This window comes from Rattus rattus, chromosome 8, assembly GCF_011064425.1.
Source record: "Rattus rattus isolate New Zealand chromosome 8, Rrattus_CSIRO_v1, whole genome shotgun sequence".
Classification (NCBI taxonomy): Eukaryota; Metazoa; Chordata; class Mammalia; order Rodentia; family Muridae; genus Rattus; species Rattus rattus.
The window spans coordinates 69,433,455-69,451,300 of NC_046161.1; the positions used below are offsets into that span (position 1 = coordinate 69,433,455).

Here is a 17,846-nt window from a genome sequence, read left to right on the forward strand (position 1 = left end):
GACCGTTAGTAATGGGGGAAATGTAACGAGTGTATTGAATAAACCACTCACGTACATGTCTTAAAGACAGGTAAAAAGTAGTAAAGGTTCTGGAAGTGGCAAGAGGAGTCTACTGGGTCATACCTTTCTGGGTTAAATGAATATTTCACTGTGTATAAAAGTTACTTCCATTTAACAATTTAAAAAATAAAATATGTCTAAGAGACGTACTTCATCTTTAACTTGCAAAGCCTTTATTATGTTAAAAAATTAAATATTAATGACTCATGGTATAGGCAGATTGTCACTCACATGTTTTACTAGGCCACCCCAAGGAAGAGCTCAGTCACAGCCTTCATTGGTGGTTGGTTTATGCTGGTGAGAGTAAAGAGTGAAGTCTTAGGTTGAACATAGGATGTTGCTGATGTTGTTGCTGATGTGGCAGAAGACCTTTAGCACTCAGTCACTTCACTTTCTCTTTTCTCCCCAAGATGCCTAAAGGTACCGATGACACATGGGCCCAAAAACTGTACAACACACATTTGAACAAATGTGCCCTCTTTGAGAAGCCCCGCATGTCAAACAAAGCTTTCATCATCAAACATTTTGCTGACAAAGTAAGGAAACTTTCGTCTTTTTTCCTTTTTTATATTTTACATTGAATTATAATAAAAGTCAGTAGCCAAGTATTAGGAGGTTTTTTTTTTCTTTTTTGGTTAACTTGAATTGGATTACATATTAAATAAATATGGGTCAAAAGTCTTTGTCTGAAATTTTGAAATCCAAGAAACTGAAAACTAAAAGTGCTTTCATAACTTGTTTAGCACCCAAGCCTGAACTAATATGAGATCTATTCATAATTTTTAGCTCAATTGATGTGGGTACTTATGTGCTTAAGTATGAAAATATTAATGTGATTTATGGTATAAATAACTTTATTAAACTTTTTGAAAGTACCAAAATGTGTATATATCCATACTACTTCTCTAAGTACACACATATTCTCAAGGCTCACAGGCTTCATCAGAGCCTGGATTTTGTCTCCTGTGAAATCGTGGTGATGCATTCTTCACAAGTTCTATAGCTCACTTAGCAGATCGAGGGTTATGTGACTAGTTCCCATTCCAAGGACGTTATGGGACAGGCTGTGTTGTGAGATTTCTGAAGGCCTCTTTATGAATAGAGTTTTCTGATCGCCTAGTTCTGGCTCAAAACCTTTGTGTGACTAAGGTGACCTAAGGAGAATAGGGCAAGGAACCCCTTGAGTGGGAAATGGCTGAAGGTGTGGGGCTTTAGAAGAAAATGAGTTCTCAAGTAGTCCCACTTTACCAAATTATCCATTTTTTGCTCATCTTTTCCCTCTGTCCTCAGCTCCTCACGCATTCCCAGCCTCTCTTCACTTAGTCTTTTCCCTCCTTAGAGCAGTACCTCTCACTCTTCCTAATGCTGCGAGCCTTTACCATGTTCTTCATGTTATGGTGACCCTAACCATACAATTATTTTCATTCCTACTTCATAACTGTAACTTTGCTACTGTTATGAATCCTAATGTAAGTATCTGTGTTTTCCAATGGTCTTAGGTGACCCCTGGAAAAGGATCATTCCACACCCAAAGGAGTCACGACCCACAGGTTAAAAAACACTGCCTCAGAGGAACACTTCTGCTTGTGCAGATGGTTCATTAGCGTTGACTGTACACTGGCTCAGCCTGGGAGGAGCTGTCTTTAGCCATGAGGGGAAAAATCAGCTTACAAGTCTGCTTACCCACGAACTAATGGAGCATTTTGATCTTAGTTTATTGTCAATCACTACCACTCTTAGAAAATTGGTATTTGTCAACTTACTAGAGTTTACATATTTCTTTTTTATTCTACTGTTTTTCTTAGATTTTTTTTAAAGCTAACATATAAGGAAATAGATCTTTTGTTTTGGGGACAAGGTCTATGAACCTAAGGCTGGCCTTAAACTTACTGTGTAGCTGAGGCCAACGTTGAACTCCTAGTCCTCCTGCCTCTACCTCATATGTGCTGGAATTCGTGGTATGCGCTACGGATTTCATTTTATCCTTTCGTACTTACTCTGTTCCTATTTATCCTTGTCCTCCAGTTCTTTCCACTGCTCCCTGCCCTCCTCTTGTGCCATTTCCTACCCCATAGCCCCAGTTCTGCCTTCTTGTCACAAGCATTCCATTCGTGTCACGCATATTCCACTACCTTTCCTTTCTTCCCATTGGTAGTTCTTCTTTCCTGTTATGCTTCCTTTCTAGTTCCTCCTATATTAATATGTGTGTACACACACGCACGCGCACACAGTTGAAATGTAGGAGCCACATAAGAGGGAAGACAGGAAGTATTTGGGTTTTTGGTTTGGCATATTTCATTCAACATAATGATTTCCATGTGTATCAGTTTTCCTGAAAATGTCATGATTTCATTTTTATTGTGGCTGAATAAAATTCCATTGTATGTATATACCATGTGTTCTTTATCCACTCATCTGCTGATGGACATAGAGACTGGTCCCACCTCTTAGCTGTCATGATTAGTGTAACAATAAGCTTGTGTGTACAAGTAGCTCTTGTGTTAGGAATTGAGTACTTTGTGTCTATCTCCCCAGGTTTACTCTAGTGAATTACCACACCTCTCCCTGGAAATAGCATTGATCTCTTAGAGATGACCGATGGTACCACTTGCTGAGAACTAGTCATAGAGTCTGGGCGAATAAATATGTTTTTGTTGATGGCTATATCTATTCCAAAGTGTTGTCAGTTAGGAGATGTTTTTTCATGTGATTTCAGGTGGAGTACCAGTGTGAAGGTTTTCTTGAAAAGAATAAAGACACTGTTTTTGAAGAACAAATTAAAGTCCTTAAGTCAAGCAAGGTAAACTTACTCTTATCAGGATATGGTCCATAAAATGGTAATTGCTTTAGCACTAGTATTTTAATAGTAATAGTGATTTTTCTAACAAAATCAGTTTTCTTTACAGGTTTTAATTTGTCAAATGTATAACACCTAAACCGTGTCAGGTCTTGTATGGCGTACCATTCAAATGTCGGCAGTCTGACTCATGCGGTGAGGCAGTGTTACATTGCTCTCATCTTACACACGAGGCAGCTGAGGTGTAGGAGCCTGATGACTGCTAAGTTCCCAAGTCAGTTAGACTCTGGCTGACTTGCTTAGAGCCTGCTCTTAACCACTCTGCCATGCGGTCTTTCAGCTCCATGTGAAATCATTGTCTCCACAGTGGCCCTACACTCTCCTGCGAGGGACTGCACTCTCTGTGAGATTCTCTGCTGTGTCATTTTGAAGGGATTCGCTAGAAATGTGGCCTTATTGTACTCCATCCAAGTTGGGACTAACTCTGGGTCATCATGGATGTAGTTTCAGATGTGACCCAAAATGTTCGAATTATTTTTTCATAAGAACAAATACTAGAACCATTGCTTTCCACTAGGAAAAAGGATATTCCAGATGGTAAAAAAGTATGGTTACATTGCTTATTAAGCTGATTTGTGCCTCCACCTGTTGACCTTTATCTGAAAATGATGGAAGAGGGCACACAGTCAGCCTACAAGAGCAAACCAGGAAGCCAGTTACTTGATGCTGTAAAGACTTGCTAAAAAAGCAAAAATATTCATGTGGGCCTTATAGATTACTGATTGGCACTCTTGTTTTTCTGGCTTATTTCAAGAGAATCCTCTTAGCATCTGTAGAGTAGTATATGGACAATAGGATTCTTGTTTTTAAAATAACAACTTTTTATTGTCAATTTGTGTTAATAATATAAAGATCACATAAAGACCAAATCCTAGTTTTAACCCTCAGAGATAAGTCAAATATTCATAGAAAAATTGTTTATTTACCCTTAGTAAGCATTGAATGTTAATACTTTTTAACTTGTAGGATTGATGTGCAAAGCAAACTTTTTTTACAGTAACTATCATAAGTGTGGTTCAAAGGTTTTTATCATTTTAATCTATAACATAAGCATGACATTCTGCTGTTAATATTTTATCAAAATAATTTAGCTTAAACAAAGCAAAGGTTTTCATCGTATATGTACCCATAATCAGCACTATCTTTATTCTGACTTAATTTCCTGTTTAGCTAGTGGGTCCAATCATTAGAAGTTAGCAACATATTGGGAAGAGTCATTGGGAAGAGGCCATCTGTGTTCCATTACTACAGTTGAAGGCGGGAAAATTTGTGATTTACATGAGTTAAAAGGCTTTTCTTCTTCCCAGCCTTTGCAGCAATTCAACCAAAAGCCCTGAACTTTATCATCTCTCTGACCTGCTGTGAAGCAGGTGTAATGCAGTACCAGTTTGTTCTCTTGGAAGGACCCATTTGTTTGTATTTGTGCTGTGTATTTTGAACAGATTTTTTTGTGTGATAATAATAATGTAAAATCCATTTGTGTCTGTTTTAGATATATTTTGCTTAAAATGTCAATTAGAGATTGCCATGTAGAAATGTCATATGGGAAGTGGAGAATGAAGACAGGTCAAAGAGAAAGGCAGGGCAGGTAGTAGAGGTGCTGTATGTAGGCCTCAGTATGCTTGTTAAAGCCATGAGATCAAGTGTGATTGCTCAAGAGAGCATGTAGATACCAACTGCTGTAGCCAGATGTTCCACTTAACAGAGGCTGCCAGAGGAGGCGCCAGGAACAGAATTAAGAAAAATGGCCTGTGGAGAAGCACTGTCTCAAGAATACATTATAGAACAGTTTCCAATGCAACAATTTAAAGTGCACGCTGTGAGTGCATACGTGTGTGTGTGTGTGTGTGTGTGTGTGTGTGTGTGTGTGTGTATTCTGAACTTTGAAAACTAATCTGTTTTCTGTTAGATAGTGTAGATGTCAAGTTAAAGTGTAACACCTTTTGGTAAATATTGCATAGTAGCTACTAAACTTTTCAGAAAGAAGAGATTAAAAATGAAGTTTTGGCAACTGCTAATGTGGAGCCAGCAATTTATTTGGGAATGATATCATAGCTAAGACTTTGTAGTACATGGTCTCTCACAGAATCATCTAGAGTCTTATTCTCACACTGAGTTTTCATACATAGCTACTAGGAACTAATTTTTTTGTCTGCAATGTGGGTCTAATTTTGTCATACAAGACAATGTTAAAACAGTTCTTTACTTCTGTACAGCTAACCATGCTAGATTATATTACATTAAATATTCCCCCAAATGGGAAATGTATTTGCTTAGCAGACAGCCCTTATTATGTTATGCTCATAAGTAACTTCCTTAAGGATCCTGATGAGTTTTGTGAATGTTTGTTTTGTTTTTCTTTTTTGTGGTCCGAGGATTTAGTTATGACCTTATGCTTGCCAAAGGAGCTCTGAGCTACTAAACTGTATTCCAGCCCATATATTTATAGAATATGAAATCATATGACTTTGTTTTTCAGTAAAAGTGGTCTTATCTACTAATCTGATATTAGTAAATAATTACAAGTGTGCACAAATGACTAATTTTATTTATATGGAAATAACAGTGTTAGAAAGATGAATCCATATAGCAAGATATTGCTGTAGACTAGTTTAGGGCTCTTGTTTCAGGAATGTTCATCCCACTGTATTGACTAGTAACTATTCACTTACTGAATGTAAATGCCTTTAATCTCACCACTTGTGAGGGAGAAGCAGGGAGAGCTCGTGAGTTTGAAATCAGCCTGATGTACAGAGTTAGTTCCTATGCTGACATAGGAAGACCACATATTAAAAAACATGATTATGGTAATTGCACTAACGTTCTAAATTTCTTAAAATCAAATATAGTATACACATACTATAATCACAGAGTTTTCTCCTTTAATATACAATCCAAATTATTTTCTTGAAATTATTAATTCATTATTAACTTTTACCTTATAATATTGAAAGCTTGTTTATGACGCCTGCCTGCCGAGACTCTTGGGTATTTCTGAGTTGCGTACCCCTGCAGAGACCTGGAGACCTGGACTAGTCCTTTGCTTCTGCTGCATAAAACCCCTTGTAGAACTGAGATGATAGACTCGGTCTTTCAATTAATATTTTCTCATAAAGTAATTATAGTTCAAATCCAGTTATATGTTTAATTGACACTCTTTTTGTATTAGTTAGATTTTGAAGTCAGTGTATATAGTTATTTTAAGTTTGTTGCACCCCAAATATTTTTCACCTTACAGGAATATTGTTTATTAGAAGTATCTATAATGTGTCTTCTACAAAGGCTTACCTTCAGTTGGTGTTTAGGGTATAACGTTTTTGATATTTTGGTTTGGTTTTGCGGGGAGTGTCTCCTTTGGAGAGGTCTTGAGGGCACTCTTTTGCTAAGTCTGGTCTGGTATTCATCATCCTCCTAGCTCTATCTTCTCAATGCTGGGAGTATAGCTATGATACCTCAACTCCTGGGTCTAGACTATGACTTTCTTTTACTGTTTCTGACTCAGTTTAAGATGCTACCAGAACTATTTCAAGATGACGAGAAGGCCATCAGTCCCACCTCTGCCACTTCCTCAGGGCGCACACCTCTCACACGGGTACCTGTAAAGCCCACCAAGGGTCGACCTGGCCAGACTGCCAAAGAGCACAAGAAGACAGTGGGACTTCAGGTGAGCTCAGGGTCTGCCACCGCTAGGCTCCTCTTCCTCAGCTTCCACAAAGCCTCAGGCCTTCCTTCTTCAGCCTTGTGGACAGGATCTTCACATGAATAAAAGACCAGAGTTTCTGCTGTGCAAACAACACTTAGACTTTACCCACCCCAGATTCATAACCGTACACCAACCCTTCCCAAAATAATTTTCACTGTCTTAGTTCCTCTAATGCATGTCATGTCTCAGACCACTGTCTTTGTTTTGTTCTTGGTTGTCTCATCTCTGTATTTATACAGAGCATCTGTCAGCTTCCTCAGGACAAGAAAATACCCTCTCCTTCCTTAGGAATATTTTTCCCTGAGGGGGATGGGAAACATTCCACATAAACTTAGTGCCTGGATATGGGTGTAGCTTTGGAAGGGAGTTGGTACACTAGTCAGCATAGTGCATTATTCCTAGAGGCCTTGGACTAGATAGGAACAGGGCCTAATGGGGATCCACAACTTCCAGTCTTGACCCATGTCCTCAATGATGCTCCCTTCAGCCTGTTCTCTGCTCATTATTTGTACGATACTAAGAAAGCTGTAGCTTTTTTAGTATTGTGTAGCAAGAGTTCTTACCTTAATAATTAAATGTCCCTAGCAACAAAATTATAAGTCACATATAGTGGAATTTACAAGAACCTATGGAAAGCAGCAGATGAAAGGTACATACATATTTAGTAGAATGAACATGTGGAGTTTAGGCAAAGGTAAGTGAAACCCCTAGAATTCTTGTTTAGTAACCACTTCCCTGTGAAGATGACTTTAAATTCATAGTTTATGAATCTCTATGTCATCTTCAGTATGTTAAAGGAGGAGAATTTTAAATTGTGTTTTTTCTCTAACAAAACTAATTTTTTTAAAACCTTTTCGTGCAGTTTCGAAACTCCCTTCACCTGCTTATGGAAACCCTTAACGCCACTACTCCTCACTATGTTCGCTGTATTAAGCCCAATGATTTCAAGTTTCCATTCACGTAAGTCAAAGTGAAATAAAGAGAAAGACTTTTGGGGAAAACCTTCATGTCTTGTAGAAGGAATCCAGTTCTCAAAATTTCTAGTTCTTGTTTCCTTTTGACAACATAAAAACAAATTAACAGTTAGCTTTCTAAGGATTTGAAAATTTGAGGCCAATGACGTATCTTTGGTTCTGTTTTTCTGTTTTGTCTCTCTCTCTCGGCTGGAGATCTTTCTGACCTTTTGTTAATTTGGACATTAGTTAAAAGCAGAACTGGCTGGGCTAAGGCTTCTTTGGCCAAGGCTTACCTGGTACTTTTTATCTGTTGAAGCCAGAGAATGTTTATCAAAATCTCCTTCTACTTCAGATACTAAGTCAGAGGTGAAAATGAATCTCTGGAGATAATTTCAAAGTACAAATATTTCTCTAAGTTTAAAAGTAATCCATATATGTTGTTGAGACAGTTTTTAGGAGCTAATGCTAGGAGATGAGCAGTGTGAATTGGTATAGGTGCTGGACTAGTTAGCATTTACTTGTGTGTGTGTGTGTGTGTGTGTGTGTGTGTGTGTGTGTGTGTGTGTGTGTGTGTGTGTTTGAAAGAGAGTGAGAGAGAGAGATCTAACAAGGTAAGGTCACATGCTATAATTGCTACTTTTAACATCATTAACTGTGGACAGATCCTAGATTAGTATTTAAAGGCCTTCATTATTGATTGAATGGCTGCAGGGTATCTTATGGTATAGATAGTCCACAATCTATTTAAATCATCTACTATGGATAAATTATTAAGGTTGTTACAACAGTTAAAATGTTTCAATTAAATTACAATTACATCCTTTACCTCCCTTCAGTCCCTCCCAGCCTTCCTTTCTCAAATCCTTCCTATGTACCATAACAACAATTTTTAACAAATCTGTTTTACCAGATATTTCTGTACATCCTTAAATAAAGTGATTCTAGAGGGATTTGTGGATCAAAAGATCAAGAATATGATTTGATCATTATGCATATGAATTGAAAATCACATTATAGGGTTATTTACCCCATAAATAATCACAGCTACTGTGTGCCAAATAAGAATTTTAAAATATATTTTTAAAAGACCAGCCATGAGGCTATAAAGATGGCTTAGCTGTTAAGAGCACTGGCTACTCTTTTGTGGTACCTGGGTTTATTTCTCCACACTCTGATGACAGCTCAGTCATCTGTCACTCTAGTTTCAGGTCATTTGACACCTTCTTTTGGCCTGTGAGCACCAGTCACTCAGGGGTTGTATAGATATACATGCAGGCAAACATCCATTTATATGTAATAGAATATAAATAAATAAGTAGACAAAAAAGATTAGCCATGTATACCCAAGGTTGCAGCGTCTACTCTCCAGTGTATGATGAGTATGGTCTCGCTGGTCCTCCTGTGCAGATTCTGCCTGAGATTTCAGGTCAGTTCTGGAAGACTGCCGTATTCCTCATCATCATCTAGATCATCTCCCTCGAAGGAAGCAGGAGCAGGAAGAAGTTGCCATCCTGACTATGAACTTATATAGTAAGCCCCGTTTCTTACCAGCAGTCTGAGACCTGAGAAGACAGTACAGGAATGACTTGGATGGACGCTCAGAGCTTAATCATACTCAGAGCTTACTACCAACAGGAGTAGTCACCTGGCTAGAAGAATTTTCTGATGCTTCTTTGATGTCATTTAAACATTAGCTTTTTTTTTCTTTTTATTGTCTTAGTTCATTTTCTGTTTGATATAACAAAAATGCCATGACCAAGGCAACTTATAAAAGAAACTAATTTGGGGCTCATGGTTGCAGAGGATTAGAGCACAGAACCATCTGGTGGGGAGCATGGCCTGAGACAAGCTGGCGTGATGCTGCACCAGTGCTGAGAGCTCACATTTTAATGAACAAGCATGATGCAGAAAGAAACAGGCAAAGCTAACTGGGAATGGCAAGGGCTTTTGCAACCCCAGTGACACACCTTCTCCAACAAGGCCACACCTCCTAATCCTTCCCAAGCATTCAAATATATGAGCATATTGGGGTCATTCTCATTCAAACCACCATCTTTATGATGAAATAAATGTGAAATGTAATGCAAAATAACTATTTTTATTGCTTTAAATACTACAATGCTTCATATGTGTACTGTAAGTAGCTTATAGAACAACAAAGATGTTGGGTTTTAAAAAAAAAATAGCTGAATGGGGTGTATTTAATTTATCCTTTCAGGTTCATTGATGTTTATCCCAGGGGAGGTCCATGTGCTCAGCTGATGGTGTCTGAGCATTTTCAGTCTAGGCCATAATTACACACTCATTACAGGATGGGCACAGTGAGGGAGAAGCCTATCTTCTTCACTTTGAGTATGTCCAGTGGACTTTCTGGTGAGACTGTAGTGTCAACTGGAGGGGCTAGCCACAGTCTATTTTTACTATCTGTCTCTTCCCTGCTGTTTCATGGAGTTTTCCACTTTGATCACTGTTCCAGCTTTTGACTTTGTTTTCTAGTTCATCTGCTTGGCTCTTGACAAAATAATTTAACCTTTGGTGGTCTGGGTCTTTTGTGAGCTAACCGTTTTTTGTTTCTTTACGCAGATTTGATGAGAAGAGAGCAGTACAGCAGCTAAGAGCATGTGGTGTCCTGGAGACCATCCGGATCAGCGCAGCAGGGTTTCCCTCAAGGTGAGCCCAGGATTCCAATGGAGCCAAGCCTTCTGAGAGCAGTTCTTGAATAATAAGCTCATATGGGATTCTTTTCTAGGTGGACTTATCAAGAGTTTTTCAGCCGGTACCGGGTCCTAATGAAGCAAAAGGACGTGCTGGGAGATAGAAAGCAAACATGCAAGAATGTATTAGAGAAACTGATATTGGTGAGAATGGTTTTCACTTCACTGTTTCTGGAAAGGTCTTGTCATTCTGAGCAGAAAGGCCCTGCAAACTTCTCTGTTAAACAGCATAACCCAGATTATTTGACAGGTAGTTTTAAGTAGGGGAACAGCTGACATAAGGTCAAGTGAGATTCACTGTGTTTAGTGTGATAGAAGGAATTGGATGCTGATAGCCAACACCGGACAGCTGTTATAAAGGCTGCACTTGGACTTGAGATACAGCCCTTTAAATAATTTGATCATTGTCAACAAAATTATTTTAGTACTTAGTTATGAAAAACACCAGATTTTTTTTCCATCTTTATTAACTCGAGTATTTCTTATTTACATTTCGATTGTTATTCCCCTTCCCAGTTTCTGGGCCAACATCCCCCTAACCCCTCCCCTTCCCCTTTTATATGGGTGTTCCCCTCCCAATCATTCCCCCATTACCACCCTCCCCCCAACAATCACGTTCACTGGAGGTTCAGTCTTGGCAGGACCAAGGGCTTCCCCTTCCCCCGGTACTCTTACTAGGCTATTCATTGCTACCTATGAGGTAGGAGCCCAGGGTCAATCCGTGTATAATCTTTGGGTTGGCTTAGTCCCTGGAAGCTCTGGTTGGTTGGCATTGTCGTTCATATGGGGTCTTGAGCCTCTTCAAGCTCTTCCAGTCCTTTCTCTGATTCCTTCAACGGGGGTCCCGTTCTCAGTTCAGTGGATTGCTGCTGGCATTCACCTATGTATTTGCTGTATTCTGGCTATGTCTCTCAGGAGAGATCTACATCCGGTTCCTGTCAGCCTGCACGTCTTTGCTTCATCCATCTTATCTAGTTTGGTGGCTGTATATGTATGGGCCACATGTGGGGCAGGCTCAGAATGGGTTCTGCCTCTGTTCTAAACTTTGCCTCCCTATTCCCTGCCAAGGGTATTCTTGTTCCCCTTTTAAAGAAGGAGTGAAGCATTCGCATTTTGGTCATCCTTCTTGAGTTTCATGTGTTCTGTGCATCTAGGGTAATTCAAGTACTTGGGCTAATAGCCACTTACCAATGAGTGCATACCATGTGTGTTTTTCTGTGATTGGGTTACCTCACTCAGGATGATATTTTCCAGTTCCATCCATTTGCCCATGAATTTCATAAAGTCATTGTTTTTGATAGCTGAGTAATATTCCATTGTGTAGATGTACAACATTTTCTGTATCCATTCCTCTGTTGAAGGGCATCTGGTTTCTTTCCAGCTTCTGGCTATTATAAATAAGGCTGCTATGAACATAGTGGAGCACGTGTCTTTGCTATATGTTGGGGCATCTTTTGGGTATATGCCCAAGAGAGGTATAGCTGGGTCCTCAGGTAGTGCAATGTCCAATTTTCTGAGGAACCTCCAGACTGATTTCCAGAATGGTTGTACCAGTCTACAATCCCACCAACAATGGAGGAGTGTTCCTCTTTCTCTACATCCTCACCAGCATTTGCTGTCCCCTGAGTTTTTGATCTTAGCCATTCTCACTGGTGTGAGGTGAAATCTCAGGGTTGTTTCGATTTGAATTTCCCTTATGACTAAAGATGTTGAACATTTCTTTAGGTGTTTCTCAGCCATTCGGCATTCCTCAGCTGTGAATTCTTTGTTTAGCTCTGAACCCCATTTTTTAATAGGGTTATTTGTCTCCCTGCAGTCTAACTTCTTGAGTTCTTTATGTATCTGTTGTAGGATTGGTAAAGATCTTTTCCCAATCTGTTGGTTGCTGTTTTGTCCTAACCACAGTGTCCTTTGCCTTACAGAAGCTTTTGCAGTTTTATGAGATCCCATTTGTCGATTCTTGATCTTAGAGCATAAGCCATTGGTGTTTTGTTCAGGAAATTTTCTCCAGTGCCCATGTGTTGAGATGCTTCCCACATTTTCTTCTATTAGTTTGAGTGTATCTGGTTTGATGTGGAGGTCCTTGATCCACTTGGACTTAAGCTTTGTACAGGGTGATAAGCATGGATTGATCTGCATTCTTCTACATGTTGACCTCCTGTTGAACCAGCACCATTTGCTGAAAATGCTATCTTTCTTTCATTGGATGGTTTTGGTTCCTTTGTCAAAAATCAAGTGACCATAGGTGTGTGGGTTCATTTCTGGGTCTTCAATTCTATTCCGCTGGTCTATCTGTCTGTCTCTGTACCAATACCATGCAGTTTTTATCACTATTGCTCTGTAATACTGCTTGAGTTCAGGGATAGTGATTCCCCCAGAAGTCATTTTATAATTAAGGATAGTTTTAGCTATCCTGGGTTTTTTGTTATTCCAGATGAATTTGCAAATTGTTCTGTCTAACTCTCTGAAGAATTGGATTGGTATTTTGATGGGGATTGCATTGAATCTGTAGATCGCTTTTGGTAAAATGGCCATATTTACTATATTAATCCTGCCAAACACCAGATATAATTAAAGGGGAAAGTCCATTTTTATTTTTAAAGAAAATGAATGCTTTTTAAAGATGAGCATTTAGATTATGTCTGTATTGCATATTGGGTAAGGAATGGAGAAATGGCTCAGCAGAAGAGCATAGACTTGACTCCAGAAGATTTGAGCCCACAACCACCTGTAACTCTGACTCCCAAGGGAGCCGGCACCTCTGGCCTTCTCAGCCATTTACACTTTTACATCCATGAAGGACATGGGGGCAGACACACACTTGCACACATATAACTGAAAATCTTAGAAGAATAAATATGACTAAATACAATGCACAGGAAGCAGGAAAGAAATCAAAGGAAGTCAAAACCATATCCCATTATGAAGAGGAAGAATAATTTTATGAGATATCAGATTTGAGTCAATTCCTGAAGAATGGGTAAGTTTGGATAAAAATGGAACTAAGCTATAAAGAAGTAGAAAAAACAGAATTTGCTAATGTGGCTGGAGAAATGTTTAAGAGTTCCTGCTTACAGAGGACTTGAGTTCGATTCCCAGCACCCACACTGGATAGCTTGCAACTGCAGCTCCAGGAGATCCAAGGCCTTCTGACTTCTGTCACCACATACATTCATATACTCATAGACACATACACATAAATCTGTAATAGTAAATCTTTAGGACTAGACAGAGATGCAGTTAAAAACACTTGCTGTTCTTGCAGAAGACATAGGTTTGGTTCCCAGCACCCACATGGCATGTCATAGCCATCCTTCAAGTTCCAAGGGATCCAGCATCTTTTGGACTCTACAGATACTGGTCATAACAAAGTAAACTTTATGTACATGCAAGCAAAACTCTCATACACATAGTTTTTTTCTTTAAAAACAAAGAAACAATAAGGTGGTCTTTTATGAGGTAAGAGTTGTGTATGAGACAGGAGACAAATTGTTAGGGATAGATGGTGATGCTGTAGACAGCCTGACTATTTTGTATAGTCACCTGAAGGGTTTGCGAGACACAGATTGCTAGCCTCTACCTGTAGAATTTCTGATTCAGTTGGTCTAGGATGGGCCCAATAACTTAACAATCTTCTCTCCTATACTTTATTTTTTTCTATTCTGTAGATAGAACCCAGGGCTTTGCAATGCTAGGCAAATATTGTACCACTAGCTAAATTCCATTATCATTTCTAACAGTTCCCTGGGCCTACACAGTACACATTGAAAAATCTCTAATCTGAGTCTTGATGAGTTTGAGATTCATGCAAAGGTTGCTTAAAATTTATTTTTCTTGTACCTTACTATGAAGTACTCATTCATAATTGCTAGCTATTGATTAAATGTATTTTAATCAATTATTAAATCAATTATTTTATTGATTTAATCAATTATTTTTCCCCTTTGAAAGAACTAAGGATCCCATTTTAGTACTGATTTTTAAGATTTATTGTGGTTTTGGGGCTTTTTGTTTTGTGTTTTCAGTTTAGCCCCAGTCCTTTCTAACCTGGGTTCAGATGGGAATATGAAGCAGAGAGCTGAGACATTCATGCAGCTGCCTCCTCCCCCAGGCCCTGGGGGGGTCTGACCTGGACCCAGTGGAGGCAGAGGTAGTAGCTGAGATCCTCAGGGGAAAAGGACCTAGCTAGGGTTCCTGTGTAAATGTTATTCTATCATTTTAGGCTTTTCAAATATATTTTATAGTTTCTAATTTTTTAGCTTCATGTTTAAAGGGATATGTGCTTACAGCAAAAACTGAGTTTCTCTGTATTTTGCTTAGAATTTCAGACACAGTAATAATTAATATATGTAAAGTCTATTCCTTTTTTGATATGAAAGTAGGTAATGATTTGCATGCTTACACCTGAGGCAGATCACCCCAATCACATGCATATCTCCTCCTACCCTACAGCTCTGCTTACAAAAGCAGCATGCATGACTGTATTTCTTATGGAAAAGCTTCTCGATCTTGTATACCCTGTGGAAGGTGGTAGGCACCCTCACGAGGCATATGTAGTTTTGGAGACTGTTGAGGTACACTGTGTAGACACTTATCCTTAGTACGAACACAGAGATTTGGAAGGATTGGTTATTGGTTGTTTTTGTTTTGTTTTTAATTTTTATTTTCTGTGTTTTTCTTCCTGCCTTATTCGTCATACTGGTGTTTTTGTCTCTTCAGCTACTCAAGGATTGTACTGCCTGATGTAATCTTACAGCAGGTCAGTCAAAGGGAGTGTCAACATCTCCATTTCCTTGAGATGTTTAAAGTCCAAACAAGCAAATAGTAGCTGCATAGAACCCACAACCAGTTTGGGGCCTCAGATAATAACTCCAGGTAGAATAATTCTGGAAAATAACTCTTAGGCTACCATTTTCTCTAAAATCCTTTTTATTTACACAACTTATAAAGGATCAACGATCTGACTCCATTAGTTCATTGAAATGTAGATCAGGGTTTAGACGATAGATTCATCTTTTTACTGATTCTACTTCTAGATTTTTTTCTGTCTTTAATTTCTTTTATAAGGTCATTATTTCTCCTTATATTTATTATTTCTCCCCTAACATAGGACAAGGATAAATATCAGTTTGGTAAGACAAAGATCTTTTTCCGTGCTGGTCAAGTGGCCTATCTAGAAAAATTGAGGGCTGACAAACTGAGGGCGGCCTGCATCCGGATCCAGAAGACGATTCGTGGGTGGCTGCTGAGGAAGAGATACCTGTGTATGCAGAGGGCAGCCATCACAGTGCAGCGATACGTGCGCGGCTATCAGGCTCGATGGTGGGTCTCCTCATGGCCTCATGGGCCTCCTCTAGCGCATGGTCCACTCTAGGACAGGTCCCAGTGAGGAGATAGTGTCACAGTCACTGTTAGTTTCAAAGCTTAGCAAAGTAGTTCACAAGACAATTTAAAAGAGTAAATTCTTACGTAGATTTATGATAGTAAAGATTTGAATTGCTACTGACTTAGGTCCTTAGAATTTGTACATCTTCTACTTTAACATGGAGCTTGAAGAAATTGTGTGTAAATTAAAAGAACCACGAATATGAGACAGGTAATCTTGACTCTACTGAGAGCAATTAACTAAGAAAATTCTAGCAAAAAATTATATTTCAGTATGAAATAATGAAATACATAGAGGTACAAGTGGAAGTGAATTAATGGTGAAGAACATATACTCAGATTCAGGAAAAGATGTTACTTGAACAGTGATCTAAGATTACAGTAAGGTAAGTTTGGAATTACAGTGTGCATCAGTTTGCTGTGTGAAGGGAACGTAGCATGGAACAACGATCCTGTCCTAGAAAGAGTAAAGTGTTATGAACTTCTTTTCTTTTCTGTAAAATGTGGCAATATGGGACATCCTGCTTTTTAAAATTAGGGAAACCCCAATGAGAAAGTAGTTCAGAAGCTACACATTGCTGAACACACATGAGCATACGTGCTTATCTCAGTGAATATTAGAATACAGTGAGGTTCTTCTCGGGATACCTAAGGCACTGACAGTGACGGTTCGCAGTCCTGGTGAGTGACAGTGCACCACTCTTGTCTTTGGGCAGCTATGCTAAGTTTCTGCGCAGAACCAAGGCAGCAACCACCATTCAGAAGTACTGGCGCATGTATGTGGTCCGCAGGAAGTACAAGATTAGACGAGCTGCCACCATTGTTCTTCAGTCTTATTTGAGAGGCTACTTGGCAAGAAATAGGTATCGCAAGGTAAGACACTGTTCTCAAGGCTGTTCATGCATTCCAGCAATACTAATCACATTCTCATCTGTACTTAGTGCCATCCAGATGGCTGTGGGCAAAGAAGCCATGTAGACAACACAGAAGAAAATATACATCCCATTTCCATTTGTCTGTACGACTTTTAAAGTTGAATAAGTGAATGTGAAACGAAAATCACAAACTTGGTTGCTAAAAACAACCGTGCTTATTTTCTCAGCCTTCTGGAGGCCAAAAGTCCAGAACCACTGGACTATAATCAGGATATCAGCAGTATCACATTCTCTAAAAGCCCAAAATATAAGCATTCATCGTTCCTCCCAGTGGTGGCCTACAATCCCGCACCTGTGACCACATTGCTTCTATCTCTGCTCTATCTTTATATCATCTGTCTCTTATGAAACAATGATGGGGCTGGTTAGATCCCCAGAGCCCACAGCATGGAAGGAAACAATCAGCCGACAAGTATGTTCCCCCACAAAATAATTGTTTTTAAAGATTTTTTTTTACTTATGGTATTTAGATCCCACCTTCATAATCCAGGATAATATCCCCATCTCAAGATCTTTAACCTAGTCATCTCTGTGAAGTCCCTTTTTCCAAATAAGATCACAACTACAAGTTCTAGGTATTAGGATTTTATTGGGGACCATTATTCAGACAGATATAGAGAGATAAGCTACACAAATAGGTTAAATATATGACAGAAGATAAACCTAAGGAGAAAAGCTTAGAAAAATTCATTATGGTGAAGAGGAAATAGATATATTTGTATGTTTAAAATTATATTGACTAGAATGTGGTACGTCTTTAATTCAGTGTGTGTGTGTGTGTGTGTGTGTGTGTGTGTGTGTGTGTGTGTGTGTGCGTGCGTGCGTGTGTGCAAGTTGTACATACATATGTGAAGACCAGAGCAGGACTTCAGTTACCTTGAGACAGTGTCTCTCACTAAACCCGAAGCTCATTGTCTTGGCCAGGCTAGTCAGCCCACAAACTCCCAAGATCAGCTTGTTACCATCTCCCAGTTCTGGGGTTATGGAGATAAGTGTCTATTCTTGGGTTTTTATGTGGGTGCTGGGGATTCACACAAAGATCCTCCTGTTTGTATAGCAAGCAATTCTTATCCACTAAGCCATCCTCCAAGCCTCACAAATCTTTTTTGCATGTGGCACCAGGGTTGAATTCAAGACTGCATGCATAATAACCATGCAGTTGTCTACTAAGCCACACTCTGTCCTCAAAGTGACCTTTGTATCTTAGAATAATTGATGTTACTCTGTAGATCAGAG

General features: G+C 39.1%; 1 protein-coding gene across 1 annotated transcript in view; it reads left to right on the plus strand.

The window, feature by feature from the left end:
- The window catches only part of Myo5a (myosin VA), a 162,196-nt gene that overhangs the window by 82,598 nt on the left and 61,752 nt on the right, over positions 1-17,846 (plus strand). The window contains exons 13-20 of the mRNA XM_032911256.1: positions 471-596; positions 2,777-2,860; positions 6,420-6,581; positions 7,483-7,580; positions 10,160-10,246; positions 10,326-10,434; positions 15,401-15,612; positions 16,392-16,548. Of these exons, the coding sequence (XP_032767147.1) occupies positions 471-596; positions 2,777-2,860; positions 6,420-6,581; positions 7,483-7,580; positions 10,160-10,246; positions 10,326-10,434; positions 15,401-15,612; positions 16,392-16,548 (1,035 nt within the window). The remainder of the gene's footprint in view (positions 1-470; positions 597-2,776; positions 2,861-6,419; positions 6,582-7,482; positions 7,581-10,159; positions 10,247-10,325; positions 10,435-15,400; positions 15,613-16,391; positions 16,549-17,846) is intronic.